This window comes from Hemitrygon akajei, chromosome 1, assembly GCF_048418815.1.
Source record: "Hemitrygon akajei chromosome 1, sHemAka1.3, whole genome shotgun sequence".
NCBI classification, from domain to species: domain Eukaryota; kingdom Metazoa; phylum Chordata; class Chondrichthyes; order Myliobatiformes; family Dasyatidae; genus Hemitrygon; species Hemitrygon akajei.
In genome coordinates, this window is record NC_133124.1 from 43439855 (window position 1) to 43461451 (window position 21597).

The window sequence follows — 21597 nt, forward strand, 5'->3', positions numbered from 1 at the left end:
TGTGAACAACTTACAGTAGGAATCTCAAAGCACTACAGAAGTGCCATCAATGCCATCTCCATAAAATCTTCATCCTCTATTGCAGACAAACCAAATATCAGAGCTCTGAACATGCTTGTCTAGCTTCAGTGTGTGCACTACATCATTCACATATCTGACACCAAAGACTGTACTCTGAGTTCTGCCTTGTCAATTGGTTTTGAGGAAGCCAGAGAAATGCTTGAAGGAGATCCACAAAATCTGCTTTAAAAAATGTAACATCTTTACCAGTTTATGGAGTCCTTGGCTAACAATTGCTCAAGTTGGTGGAACACAATCCAAAAACAAAACAGGAGCACAATGAGTCCCTCCAAGAGAACCATGTGGAAAGCCAAATGCAAACAGCAGAAGGAACATGTAATAAACAAATCTACCCAGCTACTTCTGCTGTTATGCTCCATCTGTCCCATCTGTGACAAACTATAGTTTCTGCCTAGAACTTATTACTCTCCCTGGAACTATAGTCAAAGGAATTCTTCTGTACCTTAGAGCTGTTTAAGAAGAAAGATAACTCAAAGTTCTTTTCATTCTTATTCTTACTGTTGAAAAAAATCTACTCTATTTATTTATGGCATATAGAAATGGAAACTTTCAAATCGAAAGTTCTAACGAAACTTCACATCTCCAATTGGGATGTGTCTATGCTGGATTTTAACATGCAACAAACATAAGAATCACTTTACTGGCTCATATCAGAATGAAAAGTGTGCCCTCAAAGTGATTTTTGCTTCCATTAAACTTTCAAAACTTTGAAACTTTTGCCCCTTTAAGCCACAGAGACACAAATGTGCAACTCCCACTGCCAATGACTCAGATGAATTTCAAATGTATAGCTCCCAAAAATTGAATCCTTCTACAACACTATCAAAAACCTAAATGTGCATTATCAAATTTGATGTCATAAAATATCAATATACACTCAGTGGTCACTTTATTAGGTACAGGAGGTACACCTTTATGGTCTTTTGCAGCTGTAGTCCATGCACTTCAAGGTTCTACGTGTTGTGCATTAAGAGATGCTAATCTGCACACACATGATTATTTGAGTTAATGTTATCTTCCCATTAGCTTGAAGCAGTCTGGCCACTCTCCTCTGACTTTTCCATTAACAAGGCATTTTTCCCACTAAACTGTCACTTGTTGGATTTTTTGTCTGTTTTCACATCATTCTCTGTAAACTCTAGAGACTGTTGTGCATGAAAATCCCTGGACCTCAGCAGGCTCTGAGAAACTCAAATCATCCCTTCTGCCACCAATCATCATTCCACGGTCAAAGTCACTTAGTTCATATTTCTTCCACATTCTGATGCTTGGTTTGAACAGCAATTGGACCTCTTGACCATGTCTGCATACTTTCAGGCGTTGAGTTGCTACCACATGATTGGCTGTTTAGATAGTTGCATTAACAAGTAGGTGTACCTAATGAAGTGGCTACCAAGTGTATAATAATGTTAATAATCAAGAACTTGTAAGTAATCATAAAATAGGCAATTCATCCTTCATTGAAACATAAATTTTATTTTACTTATTTTAGACAAGAATGGACAAGAAGATTAGAAATTGAGACCCAGTCTCCAGAGGCTAGTTCACCACTTATCAAAGGCATGATTTTCATTTTTGACCTTTTGTGATATAACTTTAGTGCTTGGTTGTTATTTGGAACTTAGAACAAAAGGAAAAAGGGGGCTAAGCATTCTCTCCCATCACTAATGCTAAATTGGCTAAGCTCCAGGCAAATACTGGCAGTTGTTTCTAAATGCCAGAAGTATAGGAGAACACAAAATTTCTTCTCATATGGTAAATAAGCAATGCCCCTAGCTGCTAACCTATTTGAAACCATTGTTTGCATTGATGAATCTGAACTATAAAAGAATCACATTATTCTGCATCCACAGAATGCTGGAGGAACTCCACTGGTCAAGCAGCATCTATGGAGAGGATTAAACAGTCGACATTTCAGTCCCAGCCTCATCGCCAGGACTGACATAATGGAAAGGGGAAGAAGGTGGGGGAGGAGATGGAGTACAAGATGGCAGGTAATAGGTAAAACAGATGAGGGGAAGTTAGGTCGATGGGGAGGGAGTTACAAGCAAGGGGCTGGGAGGTAATAGGTGGAACATAAAAAGGACTGAAGTAGAAGGAATGGAAGAAAGAGAAGTAGGAGGGGCACCAGAGCGAGGTGACAGACAGGTGAGAAAAATAGAAAGGGTAAGAGGGGAGCTCGAATGAGGAATAGAAAAAAAAGTGAAGGGGGACATGGTAGAAATTGCCGAAAATTAGAGAAATAGATCTTCATCCCATCAAACGGAATACGTATGAGGTGTTACTTGTCCATCCTGCGAGTGGCCTCATCGTAGGACGCCATGGACTGACACGTCGGAATGGAAATGGGGAGATTTTAAATGGGTGGCCAGAGCCACCGGGAAATCCGCCTTTTGCGGCGGAGTGGGCGAAGGTGCTTGACGAACTGGTCTCTCAGTCTATGCTGGGTCTCCCCAATATAGGGAGGCCGCACCGGGAGCAGCTGATACGGTAGAAGACCCGGACATATCGCAGGTGAGGTGTCGCTTCACCTGGAAGGATCGGTTGGGGTCATGACTGGTAGAATGGGAAGAGATGAACGGGCAGGTACAGCTCTTGTCCCGTTTGCTAAGTGCCAAGGAGAAAGATCAAGTTGCCCACTCGTTCCTCCGCACTGATCTCGTCCTGGCATTTAGCCTTGCACGTTGACATCACCTCCGTCGCCACATTTAGGGCCCCATACAGTCCTTTCGGGAGAGGCGACATCTCACTTGTGATCTGTCAGGGTCATCTACTGTATCCGCTACTTCCGTTGCCGCCTTCTCTACATTAGAGAGACACAAGATAGATTAGGAGATCGCTTCGTCAAGCACCTTCACTAGGTCGGCAACAAAATGTGGAATCTCCCGGCGGTCACCCATTTTATTCTGCTTCAAATTTCCATTCAAACATGTCGGTCCACGGCGTTTTCTACGGTCACGAGGAGGCCACTCTCAGGTTGGCGTAGCAACATCTTCCTTCTGGGGAACATCCAATCTGAATGCATGAACTTCGATTTCACTAACTTCCGGTCATTTCTCCTCCTCCCCTTCTCTCTTTTTCCATTCCCATTCTGGCGTCCCTCATACCCCTTCTCATCAACTACCCGTCATTCCTCCTTTTTTACAGTTCCACTCTTCTCTTCCTCCAAGATTCCTACGTCTTCAACCCTTCACCTCCCAGCTACTCACTTCAACCCCCTCCCCACCCACCCACCTACTGTTCCTTACCCCTCACCTGGTCTCAACTATCACCTGCTCCTTTGGACTCCTTCTCCTCTCCCATTCTGTTATTCTGGCATCTTCCTCCCTCCTTCCAGTCCTGAATAAGGGTCGTGACCCAAAATGGCGACTGCTTTATTCCTCGCAATAGACGCTGCCCGACCTGCTGAGTTCCTCCAGCGCGGTGTGTGTATTACTAGCATCTGCAAAAACTCTTGTGTTCGCAACTTTCTACATAACCAATGTACAGCTGCTTTTTTCGCCGTTAGTAATCTTACCTGAAATGCACTGGCAATTTCTTTATGTTGCTGGGGGCAGATAATGTTGAAACCTAGCTGATTAAGCTGACTGGGCCAGACTAACAGCGGGTACTGACTGCTGTCCAGATTTAGAGGAGTTAACAAAAGGGATGGAGAAAAAAGCACCTTTTTGATTGTGTTCCAGTGAATTTTATATGAACTTGATGCATCCCCACTTACAGGAGACAATGAAATACTTGAAAAGCGGCAAAACGAAGTAGGAAATACTCCGACTAGGGTCCCTCCCAAAGGGGCGTCGAATTCGCTTATGCCGGAGCTTTCTGTTCTTTCGCCACTCCAGCACGGAGCGAACAGCGCTGGAGATCTGGTAGATAACCGACTGTCTAAGCAGCTACATTGCCAATAACTAATACAACGGCGATGGAAAGTTCAGAGATAAATGTCCTCTATATCTACACAGTAATATTATAGAAAGCGGGAAAGCTTTCTTATATTTTCACAAGGCATAGAAGCGACTCTGTGACTATCCTGGTGTGAAGCACAATAATCCATCAGTCAAATATATGTACGCGTTTAACATTTATGTTACCGCTGGCGACACACACATTTCTAGTGAAAGGCTAGCTCAGTGACGAAATGGCTTAGCTTCCTCTGAATTTCAACAACAAAATGTAATATTTGAACAAAATCAGATCCCGCCGAGAAATTGAACACTAACGCCAGGCTGTGCCGCTAAGCTTAGACCAGGCTTATTACTGTTCGGTTTTCTTGTCCACATTTACTACTCTCGTTAGTTACCGGCGCACGACAGCAAGTACTCACGACTCGAAATACAGTTAAAATGATCAAGGAAGGCAAATTGAATTTTATGGACCTTGGGGATGGGCTGTAACTTAGGAATTGTTAATTAGAAAACAGTGATAACTCGATTTAAATCGGATGGAATTCGTTTGATCTGGAATGCGTCCTTTTATTGTTTGTAATTCTATAGTCTGCTCTCTGGGCGGTTGATATATCGGAAACAGATTGCTGCCCACATCTGCCTCTGTGCGATCTTGCTTAGAGGCGTGTGGTATTACGAGACGTGGCATTACACTCTACTCATAAAGACCTTAATTGATTTGGCATTTACTTTTAACTTGCTTGTCGCTATCTTTTAAATGTGCCCGAAGACTGCCAAATAGTGTCGAAATTTGACTTTAATTTACCGCAATTGTAAACATGTTTTGAAAGATTACATGCTTGTGGGTTTCTGCACTCCTTAAAAGTAGCGATGCGCGAGATTTGTATCAGAATATGAATATCTTGGACAATTTTGCCCATTAGAACCTTTGAAAAAGGACTGGGGCACCAAACGCCCCTCCCCTTGGTTTAAACTAATTTGGCAGGGGGATAGGAACCGGAGAGATAAGGCTCAGGGTGGGACAAATCGATGCGTTGTGTAGTGAGGCTGTGAGAAGGGACAGGCAGATCTTATATCTGAAAGCACGGAATAAAATAAGAGATGTTTAAGCGCAGTTAGAAACTGGCATTTATGACGTTGTGAGCATCACCAAGCCGTGGCTCTAAGAAGATTATAGTTGGGAGCTTAACATCCAAAGACACGCCTTGTATCGAAAGGGCAGGCAGACAGGCAGAGGGGTTGGGATGACTCTGTAAAAAAAAATTGAAATTAATCCTTCGAAAGGTGATATAGGATCAGAAGAAGTATAATCCTTGTGGGCAGAGTTAAGAAACGACAAGGGCAAAAAGACCCTGGTGAGAGTTGTATACAAGCCTCAGAACAGTAACCAGGATATGGAATAGAAATAACAGCAGGAGATATTAAAGCATGAAGGTCAATATTACCATAGTCATGGGGGAATTCAATATGCAGGTAGATTGGGAAAATCAGGTCGATCCTGGATCCCAAGAGAAGGAATTTGTAGAATGCCTACAAGATGAGCAGCTTGTAGTTGAGCCCTCTAGGGGAAAGGCAATTCTGGATTGGGTGTTATGTAATGAACCAGATTTGATTAGGGAGCTTAAGGTAAAGGAACCCTTAGTGGATAGTGATCATAATACAATAGAATTTACTCTGTTATTTAAGAGAAAGAAGATAAAGTCAGATGTATTGGTATTACAGTGGAGTAAAGGGAATTATAGGGACATGAGAGAAGAGTGGGCCAAATTTGATTGGAAGGGGACACTATCAATGTTGGGGAAAGAACAGCAATGGTTGTTGTTTCTGGGGCAATTCAGAATGCACAGGACAAATAAATCCCAATGATGGAGAAGTATTCTCAAGGGAGGGTGAGGCAACTGTGGCTCTCAAGGGAAGTCAAAGCATATAATAGTCAGAGAGGGCACATAATATTTTAAAAATTAGTGGGAAGTTAGAGGGTTGGGAAACGTTTAAAAACAATGTAAGGGAATTTAAAAAAAAAGCCATAAGGAAAGAAAAGATGAAAGAAAGCTAACCAATAAATATAAAAGAGGATACCAAACCTTTTTTTTCAGACAAACTGTACAAAGAGTAAAAGACAGGTGAGAGTGGTTATTAGACCACTGGAAATAATGCTGGACAGGTAGAAATGGGGGACAAGACGTGGCAGAGAAACTTTTTTATGTCAATGGAGAAGACGCTAGCAGTATGCCAGAAATTTGTGAGTGTCTTAGGGGCAGAATTGAGTGTAATTGTTATTACTAAGGAGAAGGTGCTTGGGAAACTGAAAGGTCTGAAGGACTACACCTCAGGCTTCTGAAAGAGAATGTGGAGACATTGGTACTGACCTTTCAAAAATCACTGGATTCTGGAATGGTTTTAGAGGACTGGAAAATTGCAAATGTCACCTCACTCTTTAAGAATAGGAGGCAAAGGAATGGAAATTATGTGTGTGTTAGCCTATCTTCGGTGGGTGGGAAGATGTTGGAGTTCATTATTAAGGGTCAGTTTTTGGCAGAACATGATAAAGTAGGCCAGAGTCAGCATGCTTTATTAAGAGGAAATCTTGCCTGGCAAATTTGTTGGAATTCTTTGAGAAAATGACAAGCAGGATAGACAAATGATACTCAGTGGATGTCGTTTAGTTAGATTTTCAGAAGGCCTTTGACAAGCCACCACATACGAAGCTACTTAACAAGATCAGAGTCCATGATATTAAATGATAGATGCTAGCACATATATAAGATTGGCAGACTTACAGGAAGCACAGAGTGGGAATAAAGGGGGCCAGTTCTGATTGGCTACCACAGGGGTCGGTACTTCGATCACTTTTTTACATTACATGTTAAAGATTTGGATGACGGAATTGATAGCTTTGTGACAGGTTTTGCAGACGATGTGAAGCTAGGTGAAGGGGTAAGGTAGTGTTGAGGAAAAAGGGAATCTGCAAAAAGGTTTAGACAGATTGGGGGAATAGGCAAAGAGGTGGCAGATGGAATATAGTGTGGGGAAGAGTATGGTGATGCACATTGGTAGAAGGAATAAATCTATTGACTATTTTCTAAATGGAGAGAAAATTCAAAAATCAGAGGCGCAAAGGGACTTGAGAGTCCTCGGGCACGATTCCCCAAAGGGTAACTTGCAGGTTGTGCCGGTGTTAAGAAAGGCAAAAGCAATGTTAGCATCAATTTCGAGAGGACAAGAATATAACAGCAAGGATGTGATGCTGAGGCTTTATAAAGCACTGGTCAGACCGCAAATGGTGTATTGTGAGCAGTTTTAGGTCCATTATCTAATAAGAGATTGGAGAGGGTCCAGAGGACTTTCACGAGAATGATATCGGAAATGAAAGGGTTAACGTACGAGTAGCGTTTGATGGTTCCGAGTCTGTACTCCCTGGAGTTTGGAAGAATGCGGGGAGGGGGTGTCTCAATGAAACACATAGAATATTGAAAGGTCTCGATAGAGTGAGTGTGGAGGCTGTTGTTTCCTATAGTGGGTGAGTCTAGAACCAGAGGGCACTGCCTCAGATAAGACGGACGTCCATTTAGGACAGAGATAAGGAGGAATTTCTTTAGCTAGAAGGTGGTGAATCCGTGGAATTCATTGCCACGGATGGATGTAGAGGCTAACTCATTGAGTACATTTAAAACAGAGGATGATGGGTTCTTGATTAGTAAAAGACTATGGCGAGGAGGCAGGAGAATAAGCTGAGAGCAATAATAAACCAGCCAGGATGGAACGGCGGAGCAGATCGATGGGCCGAGTGGCCTAATTCTGCTCCTATGTCTTCTGGTCTTATTTACGAGCACAAGTTAAGCTGCCAATTAGATCCTAAAGTGTTCTGGCCCGTGGGCGGCAATCTGTCACACGCCGCAGAAGAATAAAGTTCTGCATCCCGGGACCTCCAGGCAACTATTCTCCTCTTGTGATCGTTACTCTGAATCGCTTCCATTTCAGGAGCTGTAAATATTAACAGCTTGACAGGTTGAGTAGCGATTGACAGTTGCCCACTGCGACCCGCCCTTACTTAAAGGCGCGAGGCGAGACGGTTAAGAAATCAGTAGACAGGCAAACTGACTACCATAACTACGGGTCATTTGTCTGTTTTCCAGGTTGTTTCCGGAGAGCGGCACATTCCTCTATAAATACCAGGCAAAGTCTGCAAGATCTAGAAACCTTCACCCGGCATCAGAAGGGTTTCGTTTTCAGAAAGCCTGCGACAAAGGTAGGTAAAAAACAGCTTAATGGGCGTAGGGCGCTACTTATCTACATGGTCCTTGATGAACGGGAGCATTTAAGTAAAACTTTCTGAATTCACCGGAACCACGATTCTCAGCAATTTTAACAAGCGAGCGGGTTTCTTCTTGCTATCAAAGTGAGTCCATTCATGTTTACGCTCTTTAGCGAGTTTATATGTAAGTTCACCTTCCAAACCTAGGTGATAAATCGCACTTCCATCGTTGACTGATCTCTCTAGGGCACGGTAGTTCTACCTACTGCAATCGAAACGCCGTCCGGTTTCTTGTTCCATTAAAAGTAGCTGTAGCCATTCTTTGACAGAGCTGATACGCCCGATTAACAGTAGAAATACGTCCTGTGTTTTTTTTATGTCTATGACGATAAATTTCAACTTGAACCTTCCTCAAAATTTATTCTGTTCCTATAATGATGATATGTGAACAAACCTTTGAACTACCAATGGATGACCCAAAGCTGCGATTACTTTGATCGGTTTAATGCAGTGAAGAATGGTGTGAAGGTGCTTAAATCTAGTTAACCGATGCAGAAAATGAAAAGTTTAAACGAGAAAACGATCATTCAGCTGTATGCTTTGTGTACCGCATTCTCTTTCAGCTAATGGCGTTACCGTGGAAGTGCCATTGCCTGCTGGCGGTGTTGTGTGCCTCCTTCGTAGCGGTCGGGGCAGATTGTGACCAGGAATGTGCCTACTGTGCCTACCATTTAGCCGGCCATGCCACGGAGTTCAACTCGCTGGTGAGTTTAAACGACCTTGGACACTTTAACATAAACATTGATTGTACACACATACAGATGAAAGAACAGTTTTAACCAACTCGTGTGAAACCCGAACGTCAATGAGAAGTTTACGGCAGCTGCGGGATGTCACTGGCATTTTTGAGTGGGGTCGCTGACCGAACTGTCCGTGCTGCAAGCGTATGATTGATTTCCACCGCTCGTGGAATTGCGAGCGTTCCGATGTGCTTAAAGGTTCTTAGGAAGATAAATATTTTATCATCCATTTTAATTATTGATCTGCATCATTTGTTTTCCAGTTTAGAGCATGGTAGGCGCGTGAAGCGAGCGCAAAACAAAACGTTCAGTAGTAGAGCGATAGATTTCGGGGCGATAAAGTGTAGGGGAGGGATCTGTCTGACAGCGAGGGAAGATGCGTTTGAGGGAGAGATGCAGCATCATGCTGGTTGTGCTCAGAATTACTTCCCCGCTACGCCAAGGTTTGCCCATTAACCAACAACTTCCAGTCCTTTATTGTAAAAGGAGGGAAAATAATCCGGAGTCAACAAAGCGAGTCGTTCCTCAAATATTATGAACACCGACCATCGCGGGTTGTAATGTGCAGCACGGAGCAGCTTCGGGGGGGACTATTCACCTCTCCCCTAGACTCCCCGACATTCTCGCCCCGACGGAACTATACAACGAACTCACTTAGAAGTTATATCGCGGCAACAACAGCTCAGGGCTATCTGTTCAAATCTTTATATTTCCGGACATAGTTGGAGATCAGCCAAGAGCACCAACTACAACAAATGATCAACAAATCACACTTATTTCACTCCCACTCTCCCGTTAATCCCGAATTCAAATAGTTATTTCCAAGATGTTAATGTAAATTCCGTTTAACTTCCAATGGGACGCAACTCTAATTTTGCTGTTTATCAGGTTTGATAGAACCCTGGGAAGTACTGCGGAATACAGGAACGTGGGTCTACGTATCCCAGAATCCCGAAACGTGACATCATTAGACAGGGCTCAAAATAATGGAGGGGGCGTGGTTGGTGTAAGGTTGAAAGGATAGACCGCAGCCGGAGTACAGTGTGTAGTTCTTGATGTCAAACTATTGAAAAGATGTGCTTGGACTGTGCGGCTGCAGCGGAGATTGAACGAGGTATTGCCTGCGATGGGACGTTTCGCTTGTAAGGAGAGAATGGGGAGGCAGGGTTAGCTTTGAAGAGGAGAATGCTCAGAGAATACGTAATTTGATGTGGTTACCAGCAGCATCAATAAAGAAGATGGGGTTAGGAAATTTTCTCCTTAGCGAAATTGTCTATAATCAGATGGTGTAGGAGATCCAAAGGGGAGCCTGGGGGTGCTTGGAAACTGGAACGCGCCGCCTAATGCAGGGGTTCCCAACCTGGGATCCAGGGACCCTTCGGTAATGGCAGACGTACACGACATAACAAATGGCTGGGAGGCCCTGAGGGTGTTGGAGACAGGCAATCTCACAACGTTTTCCAAGTGTTTAGAGCAGCATCCGAAAGGCCATGTCATCAAACTCAGACCTGCTGGAAAATGGGAATTGATACAGATAATATACACAAAAATGCCGGGGTAACTCAGCAGGTCCGGCGGCATCAATGGACTGATTGGAATGTCCTGTGCAACCTAAGTAAGAGAATATGAGCCCTGTAGAAGATTTAAATTAGCAGATAGACTAAATAAATAACGAAGGTTTAGTTTGAAAAGGCTAGCTCCCTCCATTAAGGAGAAATGCTACTGAAATCAAAAATTAACGTTATGAGTAGGTGTAAATTACAAGCAAACGTGAAAAAGGCGCACGCCGCAAATTCAAAATGGGGCGGATCGCTGACGTTACTACTAAATGCAGGATGTTAAATGGCCCACCAACTTAAAGAAGCATGAAATGGCCATAACATGAATGATCTTTAAAAAGAATGGACTTTGCCAGCTGCAACCTTGAAACAGCCAAGATGTCAACATCCTGCACTAAGTATACCAGAAACAGCAGGGTGTTCAGCTAAATGGTGTTTTCTGCAGTAGCCTCCTGCAGACCACAATTCTGTTTCCGGTCACCTCACTACAGGAAGGATGTGAATGCTATAGAGAGAGTGCAGAGGAGATTTACAAGGATGTTGGCTGGATCGGAGAGTGTGGAGGTGACCTGATAGATGATGAGAGGCATTGATCGTGTGGATGGCCAGAGGCTTTTTCCCAGGGCTGAAATAGCTAACATGAAAGGGGATAGTTTTAAGGTGCTTGTAAGTAGGTACCGAGGGGATGTCAGAGATGTTTTTCACGCAGAGAGTGGTGGGTGTGTCGAATGCACTGCCAGCGACGGTGGTAGAGACAGATACAATAGGGTCTTTTAAGAGACTCCCAGGTACATGCAGCTTAGAGACAATAGAGAGCTATGCAGTAGGGAAATTCTAGGCAGCTTCTAGAGTAGGTTAAATGGTCAGCAAAATGTTGTGGGCCAAAGGGCCTGTAATGTGCTGTAGATATTCTTATGTTCTATGTTCTAAATGTAAATCTAGAAAAGCCAAACGATGGCAGTAATTTTCACTAACTGCTTCTATTGGGAAGATGGCATTTTTCAAGAAATGGTTTTGGAAGTGCTGCTGGCAGCATAACTGACATACAAGTTATTATTTTATGAGACGAGGCACTGACCCAATAAATAATAACCAGATGATAGTGGTGCTGAAGGTTTGTCTACATGCAGCCAGTTGAATCATGTTGCATTCTTTTTCAGAGCTGTGAACACAACACAAGCTGGGATAACTCTCAAACACGCTGGGAGGCATCTTCAGTAGAAATCAAATCACAAAAAGTTGCTATGTTACATAAATCAGTGCTAATACATAAGGCTTTTCGTGGCCCCAGGATAAGTACTTAATAACCAATTGATTCCTTTTTGATGTAGAAAATGGAACAATCAATTTGCACATCTGAAAGTCTCACAAAAAACATTAATCCACTTGTGATCAAAGTCTACTTGGTACTCTTGGGCTATCCTTCAATTTTGTATAAATTTTATATATCATCAAACAAATTTGAAAGTATAACATTTCTTTAGTTCTGAGTTGAACTGTCAGCTAGTCTTTAGTGCTTAGGACTTTGGAGTGAGAAATTTCATTCAGCATTATTCTGACATGGTGAAACTATTTCAGCAGAGATCACATCATGAAATATTGTTAGCATGTGAATAATAATTTGTTAACATGCTACTTTCCCTATATCTGTGTTGTATTATTTCATTTTAAAGCTTTTAAGTTTCAAGTTTATTGCTTATATTGTACATTAATGTAATGTGTATTATAAAGACTGATCTTAGAGCAACGAACAAGAAATGGAATAAAAAGTTGGAATATCTTAGCTAGCAATATCTCTTTACAAGAGTTATAATTTTTTTAAAGGATTCTATAAACACATGTCAGAAAGGGAAATATAAGGATCTATGTCTCTCCTCCAAAGGATAGTAATGTTCTTGGAAAAAATGCAGCCTGGCTGCTGCACTGGGCATTTAGACTTCCCGTGAATCATATGAGTCCACAAACCAATAAATCAGGAGGACGAGTAGGCTGCTTTGCACCTTGATAGATGATTGATTTGACTGGAACCTCGATTTTACATTACAATCAATTCATAGTAACCTTTCATCACTTTGTTTATCAAGAATCCGTGTGCATCCTCCATTAAAATCTCCCAAGACTGCTTTTATCACCATTTTGGAAATGATTGGAATCCCCTGGGATCATCTCCATATTAAAAAGGCAACCTTCCTCTTTACATCCATCCTTTAATACACCTCAGAAACTTAGCTACAAACAGCCTGGTTGGGTTTCAGTTAGTTGCTAGTTGAGAATTAGAAGCCAGGGATTGAAGTGCTTAAAGGGAATTGAAGAAGACTGATTTAGTTTCACCTTTTAAATAACATTCTTTACTCCAAAATGTTTCAACTCATCTTATCTGCACTGAGATCTGTCAAAACTCTGCCTGCTCACTCAATTTAAATTTGTATTCATCAAAGGCAAGTACATCCTTAACTGCCTGCAGGAGGTGCTAAACTGCTGCAGTCCTACAGTGATGATACTCCCACAATGTTGTTGGGAGAGTGTTCCAGCAGTTAGAGTTAATGACAAAGGATATTTCTCCTGGCTAGATTAATGTGTGACTTGAAGAGAAACCTTCAGGTGGTGTTCCAGTGTGACTGTTATTAATGTTCTTGGCTCCACTTCTTTTTATACAGCTAATACTTTATTGTTCAGTTTAAAATTTGCTTCCCAATTATGTCATCAAATTCATGAATAAATATGCTAAACAGCTGATGACCAGCCTATACGAGGGGTGATTGATAAGTTCGTGGCTTAAGGTAGAAGGAGTCAATTTTAGAAAACCTAGCACATTTTCCTACATTTACACACTTAGTCCAGCGGTCGTGGAGCATACGGATCCCTTCTTTGTAGAAGTTGGCATCTTGGACCTCCAGAAGTGGTCCACAGCAGGGGTGATTGATAAGTTTGTGGCTTAAGGTAGAAGGAGATGAGTTGTTAACTTCAAACTTTCTGCATTTTCACTCAAAGAGTTGAACTGCACGCGCATGTAACGAGAGCTGTATAACTCATTTCCTTCCACCTTAGGCCACAAACTTATCAATCACCCCTGCTGTGACCACTTCTACAAAGAAGATATCTGTATGCTCCACGACCGCTGCACTAAGTGTGTACATGTAGGAGGGGACTATGTTGAAAAATAAATGTGCTAGGCTTTCTAAAATTGACTCCTTCTACCTTAGGCCACGAACTTATCAATCACCCCTCGTATTTTCTCAAAGTTGTAAGTAGGGAAATATGATTCTTTGATTGTAATTTTTACTGATTGAATTGCAGGTAGTAGGTTCAAATCCTGGATGATACATGGGAATTTTGTGCTCTAATACCACTTACCACTTTTTTTCTTCTGCTGTCTCACACATCTTGCAGGCAGCCCGGAAGAAAGATTTTCAGCTTTGTGATTAATTTTGGCTATGCACAGAGAATAAAATACATGGATTAATTTATCTGAGTACAGCAGTTTGCTATAATATCTTGTAAAGCAAAATACTCAGAATGTTGGAATACAAACAGAAGGTGATTGAACACTCAGCAGGTTGGACAGAGAATGTGGGGCAGAGAAAAGAACAAGTGAACAGGTTTTTAAGATGCAATTGAATCTAAGAATGATTGAAAAGACTTGTAATAGGATGAAAAGATTGTGTCATGAGCCTCCAAGATCTCTATGACTGTGGGACATCTTGGAAGTTGCTCCTCTCCCAATTTGCACCGGCAACACACACAAAATTCTGGAGGAACTCAGCAGGCCAGGCAGTATCTATGGAAAAAAGTACAGTTGATGTTTTGGGCCGAGACCCTTGGGCAGGACTAGCTACAGTTGTGTTGCTTCAAGTGTTGTAACAGTGTGAAACCAGTTGGGTTACTTTAGATTAATTTTTTGTGGGCATTCATGACAAATCTATAACTATTACAGAATCAATAAAAAGTCCTTCCAACTAGAGTGTTCTACCAGAGTGCAAAAAACAACAAGAACATGAGATGAAGAGTCCTTGAAAGTGAGTTTATTGGTTGTGGGAACGTTTCAATGATGGGGCAAGTGAAGTTGAACGAGGCTAGCCCCTTTGGTTCAAGAGCTTGATGGCTGAGAATAGTAACAGTTCCTGAACCAGGTGGTGCAAGTCCTGAGGCTCCTGTGCCTTCTTCCTGATGGCAGCAGTGAGAAGAGAGCATATCCTGGGGTGGTTTGGGTCTCTAATGATGGATGCTGCCTTCCTGTAACAACATTTTATGTAGATGTACTCAGCGGTGGGTAGGGCCATATCTACTAGCTTTTGTAGGATTTTCCATTTAAGGGCATTGGTGTTTCCATATCAGGCTGTGGTACAGCCAGTCAATATATTCTCCACTACACATCTACAGAAGATTGTCAAAGTTTTAGATACCATGCCAAGATCTGCGTAAACTCCTAAGGAAGAGGCACTGCTGTGCTTTCTTTGTAATTGTACTTATGTGTTGGACCCGAAACAGGTCCTCCAAAACAATTACACATAGGAATTTAAAGTTGCTAACCCTCTTCACCTCTAATCCTCCAAGGAGGACTGGCTCATGGGCCTTTGCTTTCCTTCTACTGAAATCTATAATCAGCTCTGGTCTTGCTGCCACTGAGTGAGAGGTTGTTGTTATGACACCACTCGGCCAGATGTTCAATCTCCCTCCTTTATGCTGATTCATCACCATCTATGGACAGTGGTGTCATCAGCAAACAATTATGGCATTGGAGCTGTGCTCAGCCACACAGTCATAACTGCAGCAGTTAGTTTTTGAGGAGTGGCCTCACAGTTTTAGTGTGAGGAGCCCAGATTTAGGAGTATTGGTTTAGTTGACATAAATGTTTGCCTTGTACCAGGTAGTGGAGCATTGGACATCCGACTGTACAGGAAAAGGGGAATAACAGAATCATTATTTTAAATTGTTTAATCTAGAAAGCTGCAGCATGCCTAGCTGATCACAAAAACACAAGATTCTGTAGATGCAGGGAATATTGAGTAACATACTTGATATGTGAGAGGAACTCAGCAAGTCAGGCAGCATCTATGGTATATTTTCTTTGGACATGAATACCTTTCAACAGTGGTTAGCTGTTGGTATTAGATAAACATAATACCTAGAGGTTAATTGGCAGAAATGTCATATAATTTTAAAACTATACACTGCTTCGACTGAGGGATATATTCATAATTTAGAAATATGGACACTTAGGTATAATTGACAGTACTATAATGGATAAAAATATGCTAACTAAAAGACTTGATTTCCTCAAGAATCCACCATCCTTCTATACTAATACCATAGCTGAACAATATACACACTTCTACACAGCAAAATTCCAGAACACAATTGTACCGACTGTTTCCTATTTTCAGTGTAAAGCTTGTTCAACTTGTATATTGCCTTTGCTGGATGTTGAGTGTGATGTTGGATCTTGATCATACACCATGGAAAAGAGTGTAGAAGTTGTAATAACTCTTAACTTACATTTAGAATTCTGCAAATAGACTATCAGATTTCTGGGAAACAACGCTAGTGTAATCATAAAGAAATCATATGGGCGTCCTTGTGCAAAATACCCTAAAGTTTAATCTCCAGGTTGAGTCAGTTGTGAAGAAGGCGAATGCAATGTTGGCATTCATTTCTAGAGGTATAGAATATAAGAGCAGGGATGTGATGTTGAGGCTCTCATGAGACCATACTTGGAGTATTGTGTGCAGTTTTAGAAGCATAGAAAACCTACAACACAATACAGACCCTTTGGCCCACAAAGCTGAGTTGAACATGTCCTTACCTTGAAATTACCTCGGGTTACCCACAGCCCTCTATTTTTCTGAGCTCCATGGACCTGTCCAGGAGTGTCTTAAAAGACCCTATTGTATCCGTCTCCACTACTGTCACTGGCAGCCCGCTTCATGCACTCACCACTCTCTGCGTAAAAAAAACTTACCCCTGACATCTCCTCTGTACCTACTTCCAAGTAGCTTAAAGCTGTGCCCTCTCGTGCTAGCCATTTCAGCCCTGAGAAAAAAGCCTCTGACTGTCCACATGATCGATGCCTCTCATTATCATATACACCTCTATCAGGTCAACTCTCATCCTCTGTTGCTCCAGGGAGAAAAGGCCAAGTTCACTCAACCATTTTGGGTTCCTTATTTTATAAAGGATATACTGACATTACAAAGGGATCAGAGAGGATTCACAAGAATGATTCCAGGAATGGAAGGGTTACCATATGAGGAACGTCTGGCAGCTGTTGGTCTGTATTCCCCGGAGTTCAGGAGAATGAGGGGGGGAATCTCATAGAAACATTCTGAATGTTAAAAGGCCTGAGCAGATTAGATATGGCAGAGTTACTTCCCATTTTAGGAGATTCTAGGACAAAAGGGCACGACTTCAGGACTGCAGGACATCCATTTAGAACTGAGATGCGGAGAAATTACTTTAGTCAGAGGGTGGTAAATCTGTGGAATTTGTTGCCACAAGCAGCTATAGAGGCCAAGTCATTGGGTGTTTTTAAGGAAGAGATTAGCCAGGGCATCGAAGGGCATGGGGCAAAGGCAGGGGAGTGGGGATGACTGTAAGAATTGGATCAGCCCATGATTGAATGGCGGAGCAGAGTCAATGGGCTGAATGACCTACTTCTGCTCCTGTATCTTATGGTCTAAAACATAACTGGTTGGATTATATAAGCAGAAGATTCTGGCAGTGGCCGGTAAAGCCTACTTTTTCAGTTTAGCTGGAAATTAATCTCTGGTTTTATAATTTCCTACATGTGAATATAGTTTTTAAATTCCATCTGAATAAAAATGAGAAATATTCAGCCACTGCCACAGACTGAGCACAATTTAAAGATCTTCAAGTGAAATTCTAATAGGATGATTTTACCTATCATTCCTAGTTGTTCTGATACTTGGCAAAGGGCCTTCTCATTGAAATACTGCAGGTGATGGGGCTTCCAATGCAATAGTGCTCTTGAAACCCATGAAATTCCAGAAATTAAACTACTTATTAAGTTGAGTACCTGCTGTCAACTGAGCAGAACTGAATAATAAAGTAAAAGTTAATTGCAAAATCATGTAAAAATTCTGTTAACATATTCACTGCATGCAAATGAAGTCAAATTCTCTTCACTACAGCACACATCAAAAACGGAGCAAAATAGATTTTAAAGCACCAAAATACAGGTTTAAGAACCAGCACATGGTTTGTTTGACTACCATGTTGCCTTTCGGAAAGAGTTATGCTTTCTTTGATACATAAATATTATTTTATTCCAGAGTTGCACATTAGAGTGTGAAGGTAAGACGCCATCAGGAAAGGCATGGGGGATGTGCAAGGAGCTGGAGGAAATTAATAAACTCCACGAGGACAGTCAAAGTGCTCCTGAAAATGACAAGGAAAAGGAAGAACAACACCAGCTTCTGAACAAGCGATATGGCGGCTTCATGAAGCGCTATGGTGGATTTATGAAAAAAGGAGACCCCAGTGACACATACTTCGCCGACGTTCACGATGAAAATAGGGGGAGGGAGATACTGAATAAAAGATATGGGGGGTTCATGAAGAAGGATGTTGAGAGTGCTTCTTCAGTAGATTCTTCTGACATTCTCAAAGAACTGCTGAACCTGAGTGAGCTCAATGATCAGAAGCATTACTTGGACCACGGCGACTCTGATGGCCGCAGTGACATCATGAAGAGGTATGGGGGATTCATGAATGCATTCAGACAAAACCAAGAATTAGACGAGTGGCCTGAATTGCAAAAGAGATATGGAGGCTTCATGAGAAGGTTTGGGAAACCAGATTACCAGAAAAGGTATGGCGGTTTTATGAAACGTTGGAATGATGCTCTCGTCCCTTCCGACGAAGATGGTGAAATATATTCCAAAGAAGTCCCTGAATTTGAAAAGAGATATGGTGGATTTATGAGGAATTAGAACCTCAATCAGAAAGACTGTCCCTGTTCTCAGATTTAAGTGTATTGTGTTGCTTAGAATGTACAGGTGTTTGTTTTTTTTTAACTTAGATTACCAAAAACAGGAGACCTGCAACTTAACATGTTGTGTGCTGATCTGTGTTACCTTTGGTTAAGGTGAGGTTGTCAAATATAATTGTATGCCTTCTTTGTGCACTTTCTTCTCTAACTGTAATTTGTTAAATGTTGTCTAATTTTCATTAAATGCAAAACAAAGAAAAAATCTCAACTGTGTAGTTGTATATACTAAAATAAATTTAACTGCAAAATATTTAAATTCATTGTGCATTTTTATATTTCTTCATTAACTCAATAGAAAATATATTTTAAATTTTGCTGTCATTTATATTTTTCAAACTCTCATTTATTCCTGCAGTTGTGCTGTGTTTAGTAACTCCAGAAGCTAATTGAAAGAAAAACATGGGAGGCAGGATTGCATGTGTACTGCGTTGTTACTTTAGTGAGGCGCACACATATGATATGGTGGTGTAATAATGTATGCCACTCACATACTATTAACATATAAACTCTAAAGAATTATGTAAACAAATAATACTTAATCAAGCGATATATTTACAATATTACTTAAATATTAAATACACTACACTCCTGCCTGCTTAGCTGTAAACTCCAACTCAATATAAAATCCATCTCAAGTATGTAACATATTGCTCTGTAGTCACACACACACACACACACACACACACACACACACACACACACACACACACACACACACACACACACACACACACACACACACACACACACACACACACTATAATACAACTATTATATAGACAGTCACAGCATAGTAAATTTTAAGTTGTCCCATTCAGCCTAAAGATTTAATCGCCGTGGACAATTTCTTACTCTTGTGGCATAATGTCTTTCTCGACAAGGGGCCACTCTGCCTGGCAGGTAAGACTCGCGGCTGTGAAACAATCTCAGATCCTGCTGGAAGTGGTTCCGCCACCTTTCTTCTGGACATGTTGGTACCCCTGAACAACGCATGGCAAGCAGCTTAATCTGCTGATCTATCCCAGGCCATCAGACAAAGCTTTGAGCCAAAACTTTCATCCCAGCCATGGTAAAAATGGGGGGACTGAAATATCTGCTGCACATTCCAGCCATGTAGACCTGAAACAGGGTGGGGTATTTTGTGGTTTCACTTTGGATTATCTCCACCATAATAGAGAGACTTTCAATTTGCATTAGGGAGAATGCATCAAAAGGAATGACCTCTTTTGTAAGTTTTTCAGGTATTTCCTTTTCCACAAACCAGGACAATACATCAGCCTTTCCATGATTATTTGTCCTCTTGAATTCAATCCTGTAATTGTGTCCTCCAAGAAGCATAGGACATTGCTGCATTCATGCTGCTGTTGTTAATGGAACACTCTTCTGTGGATTGAAAATGGGCATTAGTGGTTGATGATTAGTAATGAGAGTAAACTTTCTCTCACACAAGTACTGGCTGAAACATTTTACACCCCAGACCAGACTCAAGATCTCTCTGTCAGTCTGTGAGTCACTTTTTTCTGCGGTGGTCAGGGAACATGATGCTTTGGAGTGTTCTCATGTGATATGACTGCTTCCAAGTCATAAGGCAAGACTTCACAGGCAAGCTTCACTGGAAGATGTGAATCATAATGTGTGAGTATAGTGTCTGATGTCACCATTTTCTTTGCCTTTTGGAAAGCTACTGCACACTGCTTTGTCCATTGCCATTTCTTCCTCATCTGCAGTAATGAGTTCAAGAGGTGGAGCACAGTAGCTGAGTTTGGTAGGAATCTGTTATAGTAATTGACAAATTCTAATAAAGACCACAACTGTGACATATTCTTTCATCTTGGGACATCTACCACTGCATAAACTTTCTCAGCACATTTGTGTAATTCTTGTGCATCAATGGTGTGACCACAGTAAATGACCCTTGGTTTAAAGAATTCACACTTGTTGCATTATGCTCTCAGCCATAATCTTCTAATTTTTTTAAACAATGTCTTGAGATTTTGGAGATGTTCCTTGTCATCCACACAGGTAACAGTGATGTCATCCAGGTAACACTGAATGCCTGGGTAGCCTTGTAGCACCTGATACACAGCTTTCGGCCAGAATGCGGGTGCAGATGCTACTCCAAAAATGAGCCTATAATAGTAATACAGTTCTTTGTGAATGTTTACAGTGGGAAAGACTTTGGACTTTTCTTCCTTTCCCATTTGTAGGAAGTGTTTTCCTCCTGAAAGGTTTGCAAAATTATCCTCTATTCTGGGCAGAGGATATTAATCTGCTTTCAACACTGTGCTGATGGTGACTTAAAATCACCACAGATCCTGACAGACCCTTCCTTCTTGGCTACTGGTATCACTGGTATTGCACATGGGCTTTACTCAATCTTGGAAAGAATTCCTTCAGCCTCCATGCGGTTCAGCTCACTGGCTGCTTTACCACGGATGGTATAAGGAACTGGACAGGTTTCATAAAACTTTGTTGTGTCATTTTCATTTAACACTATTTTACCCTTGGTATGTTTGAACATTGCTGTGGCATAATCCGGTACATTCCCTAATTCGCTTTCAATTGATTGTATAGCAGGGAAGTGGCATGCAAATGGTAAAAAAATCTCTATTCAGGTTGTAGTTGGCTCAGCCTATCATGATCCCACATGCTAGCCTTCCTGTTTTTACCACGTACCAGCCCAATGTAGCTTGCTGGTTGTTGTATTTCCTAGTTATGAAAATGTCTGTGGGAATGACTATCTCTTCTCCAGTGTAAGTTCTTAGTTAGATATCTGCAGGCTTCAGTGCTGTTGAAGTACCTTTCAAACTCGTTTTGTGGAATAACTGAAACAGTTGAGCCAGTGTCCAATTCCATTTTAATTAATTTGTCATTCACTTCTGGTTTAAGACAAATTGCTTGTCTCCTGTTAGTTTTCACATTGTTATATCTCAAGGCTACACAGTCCTACATCACTCTCATCATTATCAGATTTTTCATCAACAGCATGCAC

The 21597-nt window shown here is 41.5% G+C and overlaps 1 protein-coding gene across 2 annotated transcripts; it reads left to right on the forward strand.

The window, feature by feature from the left end:
* The first annotated feature begins 7844 nt into the window (after positions 1–7844).
* Positions 7845–18861, forward strand: LOC140726089 (proenkephalin-A-B-like). 2 transcript variants are annotated; one of them, XM_073042039.1, is made up of 4 exons: positions 7845–7991; positions 8120–8232; positions 8862–9002; positions 17887–18861. In XM_073042039.1, exons 3-4 carry the CDS (start codon positions 8865–8867, stop codon positions 18544–18546), a joined length of 798 nt encoding a protein of 265 aa, XP_072898140.1. In that variant the 5' UTR covers positions 7845–7991; positions 8120–8232; positions 8862–8864; the 3' UTR covers positions 18547–18861. The 2 variants fall into 2 exon arrangements, with proteins under 2 accessions (XP_072898140.1, XP_072898130.1); XM_073042029.1 differs by lacking the exon at positions 7845–7991 and having other exon boundaries at positions 8037–8232.
* The last annotated feature ends 2736 nt before the right edge of the window (positions 18862–21597 follow it).

What these genes read in the sequence shown, in the direction of transcription:
- LOC140726089 (XM_073042039.1), top strand. Translation starts at nt 8,865, where the DNA reads ATGGCGTTACCGTGGAAGTGCCATTGCCTGCTGGCGGTGTTGTGTGCC. An exon ending in CCACGGAGTTCAACTCGCTG is followed by an intron (nt 9,003 to 17,886) that starts GTGAGTTTAAAC and finishes ATTTTATTCCAG; the next exon opens with AGTTGCACATTAGAGTGTGA.